This window comes from Aegilops tauschii, chromosome 5 (assembly GCF_002575655.3).
Source record: "Aegilops tauschii subsp. strangulata cultivar AL8/78 chromosome 5, Aet v6.0, whole genome shotgun sequence".
In the NCBI taxonomy this organism is placed as follows: domain Eukaryota; kingdom Viridiplantae; phylum Streptophyta; class Magnoliopsida; order Poales; family Poaceae; genus Aegilops; species Aegilops tauschii.
The window spans coordinates 385,124,318-385,138,639 of record NC_053039.3 but is presented as its reverse complement, the minus strand read 5'-3'; the positions used below and the strand labels follow the sequence as shown (position 1 = coordinate 385,138,639).

Below are 14,322 nucleotides of genomic sequence, written 5' to 3'. Positions count from 1 at the left end.
TTTGGTTCCTTTCTTTGCCTCGCAACAGTATCGATTCTTGGAATAAGTGCAAAGATGCTTTTATCACTAAGTATTTTCCTCCCGCAAAAATTATTTCCCTTAGAACCCAGATCATTAATTTCAAGCAACTTGAACATGAGCATGTTGCACAATCTTGGGAAAGGATGAAAATGATGCTAAGGAATTGCCCAACTCATGGGTTAAATCTTTGGATGATCATACAAAATTTTTATGAGGGGTTGAATTTTGTTTCTCGTAATCTTTTAGATTCCACCGCGGGTGGAACTTTTATGGAAATTACTTTGGGTGAAGCCACCAAATTGCTTCATAATATCATGGCAAATTATTGACAATGGCATACCGAAAGAGCTCTTACTAGTAAAAAAGTTAATTCGGTTGAAGAAATTTCTTCTTTGAGTGATAAAGTTGATGCTCTTGTGAAATTGGTTGCTAGTAAAAGTGCTCCTATTGATATTAATGATATGCCTTTATCTACTTTGATTGAGCAAAATAGTGATGCCATTGATGTGAATTTTATTTCTCGCAATAATTTCAACAACAATGCTTATAGAGGAAATTTTAATCCTAGGCCTTTTCCTAGTAATTCCTCTAACAATTGTGGTAATTCCTATGGAAATCAATCTTATAATAATAATAGGAATACCTCTGGTCTTGAGAATAATATTAAAGAATTTATCAACACACAAAAAGTTTTCAACACTTCCATAGAAGAAAAGTTGAATAAGATTGATGATTTGTCGAGAAGTGTTGATAGAATTGCTCATGATGTGGAAAATCTCAAGATGAAAAGTTGTGTGCCTAAAGTAGATGAATCAATTAAAGCTCTTTATGTTTCTATGGATGAAAGTAAGAAAAGAACTGCTATGCTTAGAGCAAAAAGAGAATTTTTAGAAAAAGCTTTTTCTAGTGATTATTCTTGCACAGATGATAAAGATCTTAAAATGATTGGTGTTTCTTCTATTGATTCCTTGTTTAGTAAAGTTAAGAATGATGAAAAAGGGACTGGAGAAGAGTCAACTTTAGGTATACGGCGTCCAATATTTCGGAGGGTGAAAATCTTGTTGAGAAAATTGATAAAAGTGGGTTTGGAGAGGTCAAAACTTTTGTTAGTGATGCACCCACTCTTTTGGATTACAAAGACTTTAATTATGATAGTTGTTCTTTGATTGATTGTATTTCTTTGTTGCAATCCATGATAAATTCACCCCATGCTGATGAACAAAACAAAGCTTTCACTAAACATATTGTTGATGCTATGATGAAAGCTTTGGAAGAAAAGTTGGAAATAGAAGTTTCAATTCCTAGAAAATTGTATGATGAATGGGAACCTACTATCAAATTCAAGATTAAAAATTATGAGTGTTTTGCTTTGTGTGACTTGGGTGCTAGTGTTTCTACAATTCCGAAATCTTTATGTGATGTGCTTGGTCTTACCAATCTTGAAGAATGTTCTTTGAATTTGCACTTGGCGGATTCTACTATTAAAAAACCTATGGGAAGAATTAATGATGTTCTTATTCTTGCAAATAGGAATTATGTGCCCATAGATTTTATTGTTCTTGATATTGATTGCAATCCGTCTTGTCCAATTATTCTTGGTAGACCACTTTTACGCACTATCGGTGTCGTGATTGATATGAAAGAAGGCAATATTAAGTTCCAATTTCCTTTGAGGAAAGAGATGGAACACTTCCCTAGAACAAAAATCAGGCCACCTTATGAATCAATCATGAGGGCACCTTATGGATCTAGAACCAAGGATGACAAAACTTAGATCCTTGCTTTATGCCTAGCTAAGGGCGTAAAACTATAGCGCTTCTTCGGAGGCAACCCAATGAATAAATTTTATTTTTACTTTTTGCTCTCTGTTATTGTGCGTTAGCACAATTATTCTACTGTTATGATTGTGTTTTTTGTGTTTTAATTAGTGTTTGTGCCAAGTAAAACCTTTAGGATCTTCTTGGGTGATAGTTGTTTGATCTTGGTGAAAAAGACAGAAACTTTGCGCTCACGAAAATAATTTTCATAAATCACAGAAAAGAGCTTTTGCTCTGATTCTTTTTGCAGAAGATTAATATACAAATTTCCCTGGTCTTCCTAATTTGGTAGAAGTTTTGGAGTTCCAGAAGTATTCGCAAATGTCAGATTGCTACAGACTGTTCTGTTTTGACAGATTCTGTTTTCTTTGTGTTGTGTGCTTATTTTGATGGCTCTGTGGTTTTCTTTGATGAGTTTTTTCCATAGAAAAGTTGGAATACAGTAGATATAATACAAAAAAAATATGAATTGGTTTGATACAGCACTTATAGTAGTGTTTTATTTTTCTTACACTAACGGATCTCACGAAGGTTTTGTTGAGTTTTGTGTGATTGAAGTTTTCAAGTTTTGGGTTATCTTACGATGGATGAAGGAAGGATGTAAGAGCCTAAGCTTGGGGATGCCCCGGCATCCTAAGCTATTATCCAAGAATGAGCAACCAACTAAGCTTGGGGATGCCCCCGAGTGGCATCCCCACTTTCTTCCAACAACTATCAGTATTTTACTCGAGGTTATATTTTGATTCGTCACATGATATGTGTTTTGCTTGGAGCGTCTTGTATGATATGTGTCTTTGCTTGTTTTATTTTGTGTTTTAAGTCATCAATCCTTGCTGGACACACCTATTTGAGAGAGCCAAAATTATATCATGACTTGTTAAAATTGCTCTCTATGCTTCACTTAAATCTTCTATGAGCTAGGACTTGCTCTAGTGCTTCACTTATATCTTTTTGAGCACGGTGTGCTTTGTTATTTTTGAAGAAATACTCTCTTGCTTCACTTAGATTTATTTGAGAGTTAGTAAAATTTTGAATAAATTCTCTCTTGCTTCACTTAAATTATTTTGAGAGAAAGAAAATTTGTTATGCTCATGATCTTCACTTATATTTGTTTGAGCTTATAAAAAGCAACACATGAAAATTAGTGCCAAAGTGATAGATATCCAAGAAGGATAAAGAAAAAATGTCATGAAGATCATTTTACAAAATAAACTTGATTCTTAGTAATAGTTTTGAGATATGATGATGTGATATGTGAGTTATGTTGATGAGTAATTGTGCTCTAGTAAGAATATCGGTGTTAAGGTTTGTGATTCCCTATGCATGCACGAAAGTCAATAATCATGCAATGAAAATTATATCCTACTTGTGGTGCATTATTCGGTGTTAATTATGCTTAATGCTTGCTTATGAGATTATTCGTTTCTTGGTTGGTCGCTTCCCAATCTTTTGCTAGCCTTCATTTTGCACTAAGTATGACCTCTACTTGTGCATCCAAAATCCTTTAAACCAGTTTTGCCACACGAGTCCACTATATCTACCTATATGTGGTATTATTTTGCCGTTTTAAGCAAATTTGCATGTGCCATCTCTAATTTTCAAAATAAACTTCTCTTTTGTGTGTTTGTTTCGCTCACGGAACGGTAACGGGTGGCTAATTTTTTCCATGCTAGATGTGTTATTCTCAAGATAAGTGTTTATTCACTTGTCATTGCACGAGAGTAAGGCAAAGGTCTTAGGGATGCCTAGTCCCGAAATGCAAAAACAAATGTTTACGTTATGTTGTCAAATAATAAATTCCTTGGAAGGTGTTGGTATGGAGGGCACCCGTGGATACGGCTAGCCATGGAAAGTGAAAGAATGGTGGAAAAAGGAATAACCTTTATTTTATGTTTGGGAACCGCCTATGGCATATCTAGCATGGAAAGTGTTCGTAGCTCTAAGTCGTTTTCGTTGGTGGGATGGATACACCTCCCAAAATGTTTTTATCTCAATTTTTTTGCTTTGAGCTCTGGCACCTCTACAAATCTCTACTTCCCTCTGCGAAAGGCCTTTCTTTTACTTTATGCAATTTTTAATTTTTATTTTGAGTCTCCATCTTCTCTTACAAAAAGCACCAACTAGGAGGCAATATGATCGTGCTTAAGTATTGGGTGTAGTTAATATTCGAGTGTGTTTCATGAATGGATCAATGTTTGAGCATGATGGGCTAGGGATAACTTATTTTAGCATTGATATTTTGAAAGACATAGTTGCTTGTTGATATGCTTGAGTATCTAAATTATTATGTCAAAACTAGACTATTGCTTTGAATCACATAAAAGTCCAATTGTCCATTCTATAAAGAAAAGAATATGATTTGACTTGATGAACAACACTCCACATCAAAAATTCTGTTTTTATCACTTACCTACTCGAGGACGAGTTGGAGTTAAGCTTGGGGATGCTGATACGTCTCCAACATATCTCTTATAGCCTCGTATTTCTTCTCCGATATTTGGGTTTTGTTTGGCCAACTTGATCTATTTGTCCTGCAATGGGAAGAGGTGCCCGGTAGTGGGTTCAATCTTAGGGTGCTCGATCCCAGTGATAGAAGGGGAAACGACACGTATGTATCATTGCTACTAAGGATAAAAAGATGGGGTCTATATCTACCGCCATATAGATAAACGGATCTTGTCTACATCATGTCATCGTTCTTATTGCATTACTCCGTTTTTCCATGAACTTAATACACTAGATGCATGCTGGATAGAGGTCGATGTGTGGAGTAATAGTAGTAGATGCAGGCAGGAGTCGGTCTACTAATCTTGGACGTGATGCCTATGTAATGATCATTGCGTGGATATCGTCATAATTATTTGAAGTTCTATCAATTGCCCAACAGTAATTTGTTTACCCACCGTTGCTATTTTTCTCGAGAGAAGCCACTAGTGAAACCTACGGCCCCCGGGTCTTTCTTCTCATATATTTGCCTTGCTATCTACTTTTCCTTTGCATTTTTATTCAGATCTATTAAACCAAAAATACAAAAATACCTTGCTGCATTTTATCTTTATTTATTTTATTTGGCGTTCGATCTATCAATCTATGACAACTTTCTCCCGTCAACTTGCCAATTTCTGGCGCCGTTACCCGAAAGGGATTGACAACCCCTTTAACATGTCGGGTTGCGAGGTGTTGTTATTTGTGTGTAGGTGCTGTTCATGTTGTGTTGCTTGGTTCTCCTACTGGTTCGATACCTTGGTTTCATAACAGAGGGAAATACTCTAGCGTCGCTGTGCTACATCATCCCTCCCTCTCCGGGGAAATACCGACATAGTTCCAGCTACCATCATGTTACAAGGTGTGAAATTGAGTCAGACTCAATGCCCGACCACTGCAGAAGATAGGGAGAAAATGAAAGTCATTCCCTATGCCTCAGCCATAGGTTCTATCATGTATGCAATGCTGTGTACCAAACCTGATGTGTGCCTTGCTATAAGTTTAGCATGGAGGTACCAAAGTAATCCAGGAGTGGCTCACTGGACAGCGGTCAACAACATCCTGAAGTACCTGAAAAGGACTAAGGATATGTTTCTCAATTATGGAGGTGACAAAAAGCTTGTCGTAAATGGTTACGTCAATGCTAGCTTTGAGACTGATCCGGACGACTCTAACTCGCAGACCGGATACATATTTATATTGTTTAGTGGAGCTATCAGTTGGCGCAGTTCCAAGCAAAGCGTCGTGGACGGATCTACGTGTGAAGCGGAGTACATAGCTGCTTCGGAAGCAGCAAATGAAGGAGTCTGGATGAAGGAGTTCATATCTGATCTAGGTGTAATACCTAGTGCATTGGGTCCAATGAGAATCTTTTGTGACAATACTGGAGCAATTGCCTTAACGAAGGAATCCGGATTTCACAAGAGAACCAAACACATCAAGAGACGCTTCAACTCCATCCGTGATCAAGCCAAGGAGGGAGACATAGAGATTTGCAAAATACATACGGATCTGAATGTTCCAGACCCGTTGACTAAGCCTCTTCCACGAGCAAAACATGATCAACACCAAGACTCCATGGGTGTTAGAATCATTACAATGTAATCTAGATTATTGATTCTAGTGCAAGTGGGAGACTGAAGGAAATATGCACTAGAGGCAATAATAAAGTTGTTATTTATATTTCCTTATATCATGATAAATGTTTATTATTCATGCTAGAATTGTATTAACCAGAAACTTGATACATGTGTGAATACATAGACAAAACATTGTGTCCCTAGTATGCCTCTACTAGACTAGCTCGTTAATCAAAGATGGTTAAGTTTCCTAACCATAGACATGTGTTGTCATTTGATGAACGGGATCACATCATTAGGAGAATGATGTGATGGACAAGACCCATCCATTAGCCTAGCATAATGATTGTTTAGTTTTATTGCTATTGCTTTCTTCATGACTTATACATATTCCTTTGACTATGAGATTATGCAACTCCCGAATATCAGAGGAACACCTTGTGTGCTATCAAACGTCACAACGTTGTGATTGATTATAAAGATGCTCTACAGGTGTCTCAGAAGGTGTTTGTTTGGTTGGCATAGATCGAGATTAGGATTTGTCACTCCGAGTATCGGAGAGGTATCTCTGGGCCCTCTCGGTAATGCACATCATGATAAGCCTTGCATGCAATGTGACTAAAGAGTTAGTTGCGGGATGATGCATTACGGAACGAGTAAAGAGACTTACCGGTAACTTGATTGAACTAGGTATGAAGATACCGACGATCGAATCTCGGGCAAGTAACATACCGATGACAAAGGGAATAACGTATGTTGTCATTGCAGTTTGACCGATAAAGATCTTCGTAGAATATGTAGGAACCAATATGAGTATCCAGGTTCCGATGTTGGTTATTGATCGGAGATGTGTCTCGGTCATGTCTACATAGTTCTCGAACCTGTAGGGTCCGCACGCTTAACATTCGATGACGATTGTATTATGAGTTATGTGTTTTGGTGACCGAAGATTGTTCGGAGTCCCGGATGAGATCACGGACATGACGAGGAGTCTCTAAATAGTCGAGAGGTAAAGATTGATATATTGGACGATAGTATTCGGACACCGGAATGGTCCCGGAGTGTTTCGGGTATTTATCGGAGTACCGGGAGGTTACCGGAACCCCCTGGGGAAAGTTATGGGCCACACGGGCCTTGGGAGGGAGGCACACCAGCCCACAAGGGGCTGGCACGCCCCCCACTTGGAAGGGGTCCGAATTGGAGTGGGGAAGGGGGCGGCGGCCCCCTTTCCTTCTCCTTCCCCCTTTCCCTCTCCGGTAAAAGGAACGGGGCAGAATTGGACTTGGAGTCCTAGTAGGACTCCTCCCCACTTGGGGGTGCGCCTTGGCCGGCCTCCTCCCCTATCCTCCTTTATATACGGGGCGGGGCACCTCTAAGCACATCAATTGTTTCTTAGCTGTGTGCGGTGCCCCCCTCCACCGTTTACTCATTCGGTCATATTGTCGTAGTGCTTAGGCGAAGCCCTGCGCAGATCACTTCACCATCGTCGTCATCACGCCATCGTGCTGACGAAACTCTCCCTCGAAACTTTGCTGGATCAAGAGTTCGAGGGACGTCATCAAGCTGAACGTGTGCTGAACTCGGAGGTGCCGTACATTTGGTACTTGATCGGTTGGATCGCGAAGACGTTCGACTACATCAAGCGTGTTTAACTAACGCTTCCGCTTTTGTTCTATGAGGGTACGTGGACACACTCTCCCCCTCTTGTTGCTATGCATCTCCTAGATAGATCTTGCGTGATCGTAGGAACTTTTTTGAAATTCCATGCTATGTTCCGCAACAATTGGATGGGTAACCGAGGAAGATGCATGAGAGCTACCGTGCAGCGAGCTTGTGCGGGGCGGTGGATGCGATGCTAGGATAGCAGGGACACCCAAAGACTCAAAGTCCATCGTAGGATGGAGGAGTGCCGAAGAGCAAATGGTGCGGTGCATAATTCCAGTGAGTGCGACATGGCCGGATTTTGATCAAGAGAGATGTCGTGGCAAGTGCATTTGACCAGAAACGGGGTGGTACGTTAGCATGAAATAAGAGGGTGTGAACGCAATTTTTGAGAGTGCGAAGGACCTGTTCAGCCCACCTGTTTTGTTGCGAGGTGTATGGACATGTTAGACGAAATATGGTACCATGTGTGGTGAGTAACTTTTGAACAACAAGATTATCAAACTCTTTCCCATTGTCTGTTTGAAACACAAGAATGGGACGCCCAAAGTACGTGGTGACATATGAGTAAAAAGTTGAAAGAGTGAACATAACATCAGATTTCTGCCGAAGAGGAAAAGTCCACACATAATGAGAAAAGTTGTCTAAAATGACAAGGTAATAAAGATAGCCTAAATTACTCGCAACAGGTGAAGTCCAAACATTGCTATGAATTAACTGAAAAGGTTATGAAGCAACTGTGGAAGATTTGCTAAAGGGAAGACGAATATGTTTGACGACACGACAAGCATGACAAGTGTGTTCGGCGACCTTATTACAAGTGAAAGAAAAACTCCTAAGAATATGAAGAAATGTGGTGGGATTGGGGTGACCAAACGAGCATGCGAGAGGTCCACACCGGCGGAGAGGGCGACGGGAGCGGTGGTGGTTCAGGATGGAGGGTGAACTGGGTAGAGCTCGTTAGGGCTGTCACATCGGTGAAGTACCATCCGGGTACGGGCGTCCTTCACAGAAAAACCACACTTATCAAATTCAACGGTAATAGGGTTTTCACGAGTAAGACAGCGAACAGAAATAAGGTTTTTGAATATTTCAGGAGAAACTAGTTTGGATACATGTCATCTCAATTTCTATGATTTTCCTATTATATTGTATTCCTATCATATCATCATATGAACCAAAGGAGGCCATATTTTCTTGTCTCTTTTTCTTAGTTTTGTTCTGGTCCTCTTAGTTTCTTACCAAGACATTGGTTTCGTTAATGAAATCGGGGAGGCAGCTCTCTTCCCGAAAAAGGTCCTCTATTGATTCAACAGTCGCTTGAAGAAAAATTGTGTTAGTCGAATGATCAAAGTTGTTGGATGGGAAATAAAGGCAGGATCCCAAGGGAAACTTTTGGTCTATGGGTGTGTAAAAATATGTTAGTAACTAAATAAAAAGTCAAAAAAATTGGAAATATTTTAAAATAAACTTGACCTTCCATTAAACTGGTAAAAAAATCCACAAAAAGAAAAAATCTCGTTGACTTCTTTAAAAAAAGACAAAAATTTCGATGAAAATATTGTGAATAGTGACTTATAATAGCAAATAAAAAATTGCGTCAGAGTTAACACTGGTTTTCTATTCGTGAAAATGTATGTACTCGTGCAAAAGAAAGTTAAGTTTGTTGCAATAATAACTTCCAATTTGTTTGACTGTTTAAAAATTATTTTTCCCATATATGGTGTATAGACACCCAGGAACCAAGGGTATTTTCCCATATCTCATCGTGAACAACTATCGCCCATCAACCCATGCCTAACAGCTTGTGACCCTAGCCCTGCGGGCCTGCGGTGTGTCTGTGACCCTCCCCCCCCCATCCAACCCTCGCCACAAGCCACCACCACCTAAGGCCACCCCCCCGTTCCATCCCTCACCACAAGCCAGCAGCACTCAAGGCCATCCAGCTAAGACCCCCTCCCCCCTCCTAATCTATAGGGGAAAGTTTCAGGTGATACCAAGACTTAGATCATACCATGATACGGGCTCGTGGACTGTTGGATCTAAGATCCAACGGCATCTAAGGAGCTATTACACCTTCGCGCAATTTCAAGACTCGGATGATTTTTATGCAAAATATTCAAGAGCTCTTAGGAGTCGTCGGATCTGAGATCCAACGGCTCACAGGAGCCCACGTCATGGTATCACCTAAGCCTGAGTATCTCCTCAGGCCTCTCCCAATGTTTCACCTTATACATGTGCTAAGCTTGCGAACTAAGCAAAAATATGATGTGACATGTCAATTAAGAAGAGAGAGAGAGAGAGAGCAGCATGATGACCCAGAAAAAAACAATGTTAAGCGTGTGTATCTAGGTGGAAACACAAATATGAGTCTATACCTAATTAAATGAAGAGAGCTTAGCAACCAAAAACTAAGCATCTATGCATTATGGAGTTTAGTTGCTAAGCTTTAATGTCCTTAGCACCTCATCTAAGCAATCAAATTTAGGACTCACTCTGCCGTCAAGACTGCGGCGTGCCGCAGAGTCGCCGACTCCCGCTCGTTCACGGCTCACACTGCCGTGGAATCTACGTCCGTCCACAACCTTCACGTCTCGACCTTAGGGTGAAGCAGTGACCACGACACAATGAAAAATTCGGGTACCTAATGTTTAGCAAAACTGAAAGAAAAGCTTCACAAAACCATCAAATGAAAATTTCGGGTACCTAATGTTTAGCAAAACTGAAAGAAAAGCTTCACAAAACCACCAAATGAACTGCCTGATCTTTAAGTAATAATCATGACTACTCGCTACCCTCTTTCCCTTCTTCCTGGTTATATCTGGAACTATTGTATTTCCGTTTAATGCAAATGAAAAAGGGTACGCCCGGTTCAAAAAAAATGACTGCCACTGTAAATACGCAATCACACTTAGATAGCCTAATGCCATTCCGCATTAGTAGTCCTCGTTTCGAATGGAGAAAAAAAACACTAGCACTCACTTAACGATGCCTGGCTCATGCTCTGCAGCATACACTCGTAACCGTACAAGCACAAGCAAAATCGGTCACGTAGCTCTGGCCAGCTCCCTGTCCACCGCCACCTTGAGAAAGCTCCCTTCCTCCACGACCATCTGCACCGGCAGGAACTCGAGCCCGTTGGCCACGGCGAGCATGACCTCCTTCATCTCCGCCCGGAACTCCTCGCGGTCCACTGTGCCGTTGCCGTCGTGGTCGAAGCGTGCGAACAGGCCGCGGTAGAGCTTCGCGAGCTCGTCAGGACCAACGCCGCCGGCCTCGTCCACACCGAAGTGCTTCTCAAGGACACGGAGGCTCATGAGCCCCCCGGCCATTTCGGTGTAGCAGAGCAGGCCGTCGTGCTTGGCGTCGAGGGCCGCGAGGCGTTGAAGGCGCCCTTTGTTAGGTTGATCTCTCTCCCGTTCGATGGGCCCTTGCATCGCGCCCTGATCGGGGGCGCCCAACCAAACCATGGTTGGTGGGCCCCTGTGACCCGCGCTATATAAACAGAGGTGGGGGCCGGGGCACGTGTCACGAAGTTCATCGCTGGCACAATCCCCACCAACAATCCCCTACCGATCTAGGGTTAGCGCGGTGCTCACGAGAAGCACACCACCGCCGCCATCCCACTGCCATCACAGGCACCACAACATCACCATGGCTGCTGGTTCAAGCTCGCAAGGCAAGGCAGAAGATAGGTTACCGGATTGATCTAACCTATCCGATCCAAAGTGCATCTATCAATGGTATCAGCCAGATCGGGTTAGATTTTTTCAGTTGAAAAGAAATCACAGAAAGAAATCCCCTTTCCCCAAGAACCCTAGACAGGGCAAAGAAATCTCAAAGAAAAGTTGCGCCGCCGCACATGGCCGCGCTGTTCCTCTCGATCCCGAATCGCATCGGCAAGCCGAGGATTCGGGAAGAAGAACCACCCCATGGGGCAAAGGGCACCGCGACCAAACCGCTCGACGGCGGCGCGCTCACCGCAAGGTGGACGCACAGCTGGTGAGGGAGAATACCACGGCGCCGCAGCCGCTCCGCCGCCCTCGGGCGCGAAGGGGAGCAGAGGAGGTCTTGACCGCTCGTCCCTTTCTCTCTCTGTTGCTGGAATCGGAGGGAGAGATGGACGGAGGAAAGAAGAAAGGAAAAGTGACGGAGCTCACGCGGTGTGGTGTCTTTTGCCGCCGTCGCTGGCTGCCGGCCGCGCCCTAGCTCCGCTGCCACAGGACAGAGATGAACAGGGAGAGGCGCGACACTGCAGACCGGAGAAAAGAAAGGGAAAAGGGGGAAGGGAGAGCAGGCGTGCGCGGCGTGGTGGCTTCCGTCGCCGGCCGAGGTGAACCCCTCTCTTCCTGCTGTCTCAGGCGAGGAGACCAACAGCAAGAGGGAGGGAGCGGCGCGCTAGGGGGGAAATGAGGCTAGGGTTCCCTCGCCTGGCCGGGAACGCGTTTTTGTTCGAGCGAAACGCGCGCAGACATCGGATCTACGCGGACGGCCAGGATTGAATACCTAACCGTAACAGTGGGCTATTGGGCCGAAAGCTGAGGAGGCCACGGGCGCAGCAGCGCGAGCTGGGCCGACGCCACAGCCACGGGCGGCCCAGGCCGAGTCCAGGCCGGCTGCTGCTGTTTTTTCATTTTAAGTTTTTTTGGCAGATTTCAAATTGTGTTTTCTAGTCAAAAAAATTTCAACGATTTTTTTTAGAAGATAGAAAAGTAAACTGAAAATGTTTCTGAAAATGAAAACAAGAAATTTTCAGAAAAATAAATGTTCATGAATTTTATAAAGAAAACAATAAAGTTCATGAATTTTTATTTTAGTCGAAGAAAAGTTTCTGTAAAAATTAAGAAGTCCGTGAATTTTTATTCATGTTTTTCCGCTGCTAAATAATTAATAGTGCTCTTTTACAAAGAAAATAAAAGTTTAGATAGTATTAATGTTTTAAAGAGCATATTAAAGTGATTATTAAAAATGAATATGATTATGTTATTTTTATGACCAACATTGTTAATAACATGATCATGTTTTATTATTGAAATTTAAAGGTGCATTTATTTATAATATTTTGCCCAACGGTAATATAGATTTAATTGCATAGACAATTTTATGTTTAATTTGACCAACGTTAGATTAATGCATATGATTGTTATACTGATGTCACTTAAATTGTGATTTCAGGAGGCTTTCACTTGATGTGTTGCCTAAAAGATGTTCCGACACTCAGAGGTGACAATTACACTGAGTGGAGGAACAAAGTAGAACTGGCATTTGTCTGTGCTGAGCTGGACTGGGTTGTGGACATTCCACAGCCGGTCAGACCTACAGATCCAGTAAGAGAGGCCACCGATGATGATGCTGCGTGGGATAAAAAGAGGTGGGATTATGCTCCTTTGGAGATGTAATACTCCATAGAAAATCAAAAGTGGGTCAATGCAAACAAAAAGTGCATGGCATTTATAAAAAATACAATTGAGAGCACCATTGTGGGCTCCATTGCAGAGTGCACTTCCGCAGGGGAGTTGCTAACAAAGATAAAGAGCCAGTTCACTGGCTCTTCAAAGATATATGCCACCCAGGTGTTAAAACAACTGGTGACAGAACACTACACAGGTGGTAGTCATGGAATAAGAGAGCACATCCTCAGGATGAGCAATATGGCAGCAAAGCTAAAGCCCATGGATGAGGACCTGGAGATCAAACCAAAGCTCCTGGTCCACCTGGTCATGGCTTCACTGCCAAAGGAGTTTGAAACTTTTGTTGTAAACTACAATATGTCACCTGGAACATGGGACATTGAAAAGACAATAGCAATGTGTGTCCAAGAAGAGGACAGACTTAAAGCCTCACATGGTGGTTCACTCAACTATGTGAAGGATCACAAGAAAAAGAATTACAATCAAAACAACAAAAGTTCTCCTTCAAAGCCACAAGGAAAAGCTCCCTATCAGCATCAGCGTCAGCAACAGCCTTTCCCAGTGGACAAAGACACTTGTCTCCACTGTAAGAAGACCGGGCATTACAAGAAAGACTGCCCTGATTGGCTAAAGTCAATCATGGCAAAAAGAGGTAACAGTATAGTTTCATCTGTAAATGAATCCCTGTATACACAGTTTTCAAAATCCACTTGGTGGATTGACTCAGAAGCAACTGTTCATGTTGCAAATTCTTTACAGGGATTCCATTCGACGCGGACTACGCTAAGAAGCGAAAGACGCATTGAAGTGGCAAATGGAGTTGAAGCAGAAGTTCAAGCTGTCGGTGACATCTCCTTGGAGTTAGCTGATGGATTCAATCTTCTACTTAGAGATGTTTTATTTGTTCCATCATGTCATACAAACTTAACTAGTGTTTCTTGTTTGGACAAAGATAATTATGAATGTTGTTTTGGACATGGCAAGTGTGCCATATGGTTAAATAATGCTTATGTGGGTGATGCTTTACTACACAATGAGCTTTATTTGTTGTCACTTCGTGAAAAAGTTTATTATGTACGCAATGTGAAAGAACATGTTTCCGCGTCGAATAAAGAACAAAAGAAAAGAAAGAGAACATTCGACTCATCAAAATTATGGCACTGTCGCTTGGGCAATATTTCCAAGGGGAGAATAGAAAGATTAGTCAAAAGTGGAATTCTTCCTCCGTTAGAATTCTCAGACTTAGAACAATGCATAGATTACATTAAAGGAAAGTATATAAAACAAATCAAAAAAGGTGCAATCCATAGCACAGGCACACTAGAAATCATCCACACTGACATTTGT

General features: G+C 41.9%; 1 protein-coding gene and 1 pseudogene across 1 annotated transcript; one reads left to right on the top strand and one right to left on the bottom strand.

Annotated features, from left to right (window-relative positions):
* Positions 1-10,611: 10,611 nt before the first annotated feature.
* On the bottom strand, positions 10,612-11,034 carry LOC109750989 (uncharacterized). The gene has a single exon (XM_020309905.1). The coding sequence runs from the start codon at positions 11,032-11,034 to the stop codon at positions 10,612-10,614; it is 423 nt and encodes a 140-aa protein (XP_020165494.1).
* A 392-nt stretch (positions 11,035-11,426) lies between these two features.
* LOC141022895 (uncharacterized) lies at positions 11,427-13,781 on the top strand (annotated as a pseudogene).
* The last annotated feature ends 541 nt before the right edge of the window (positions 13,782-14,322 follow it).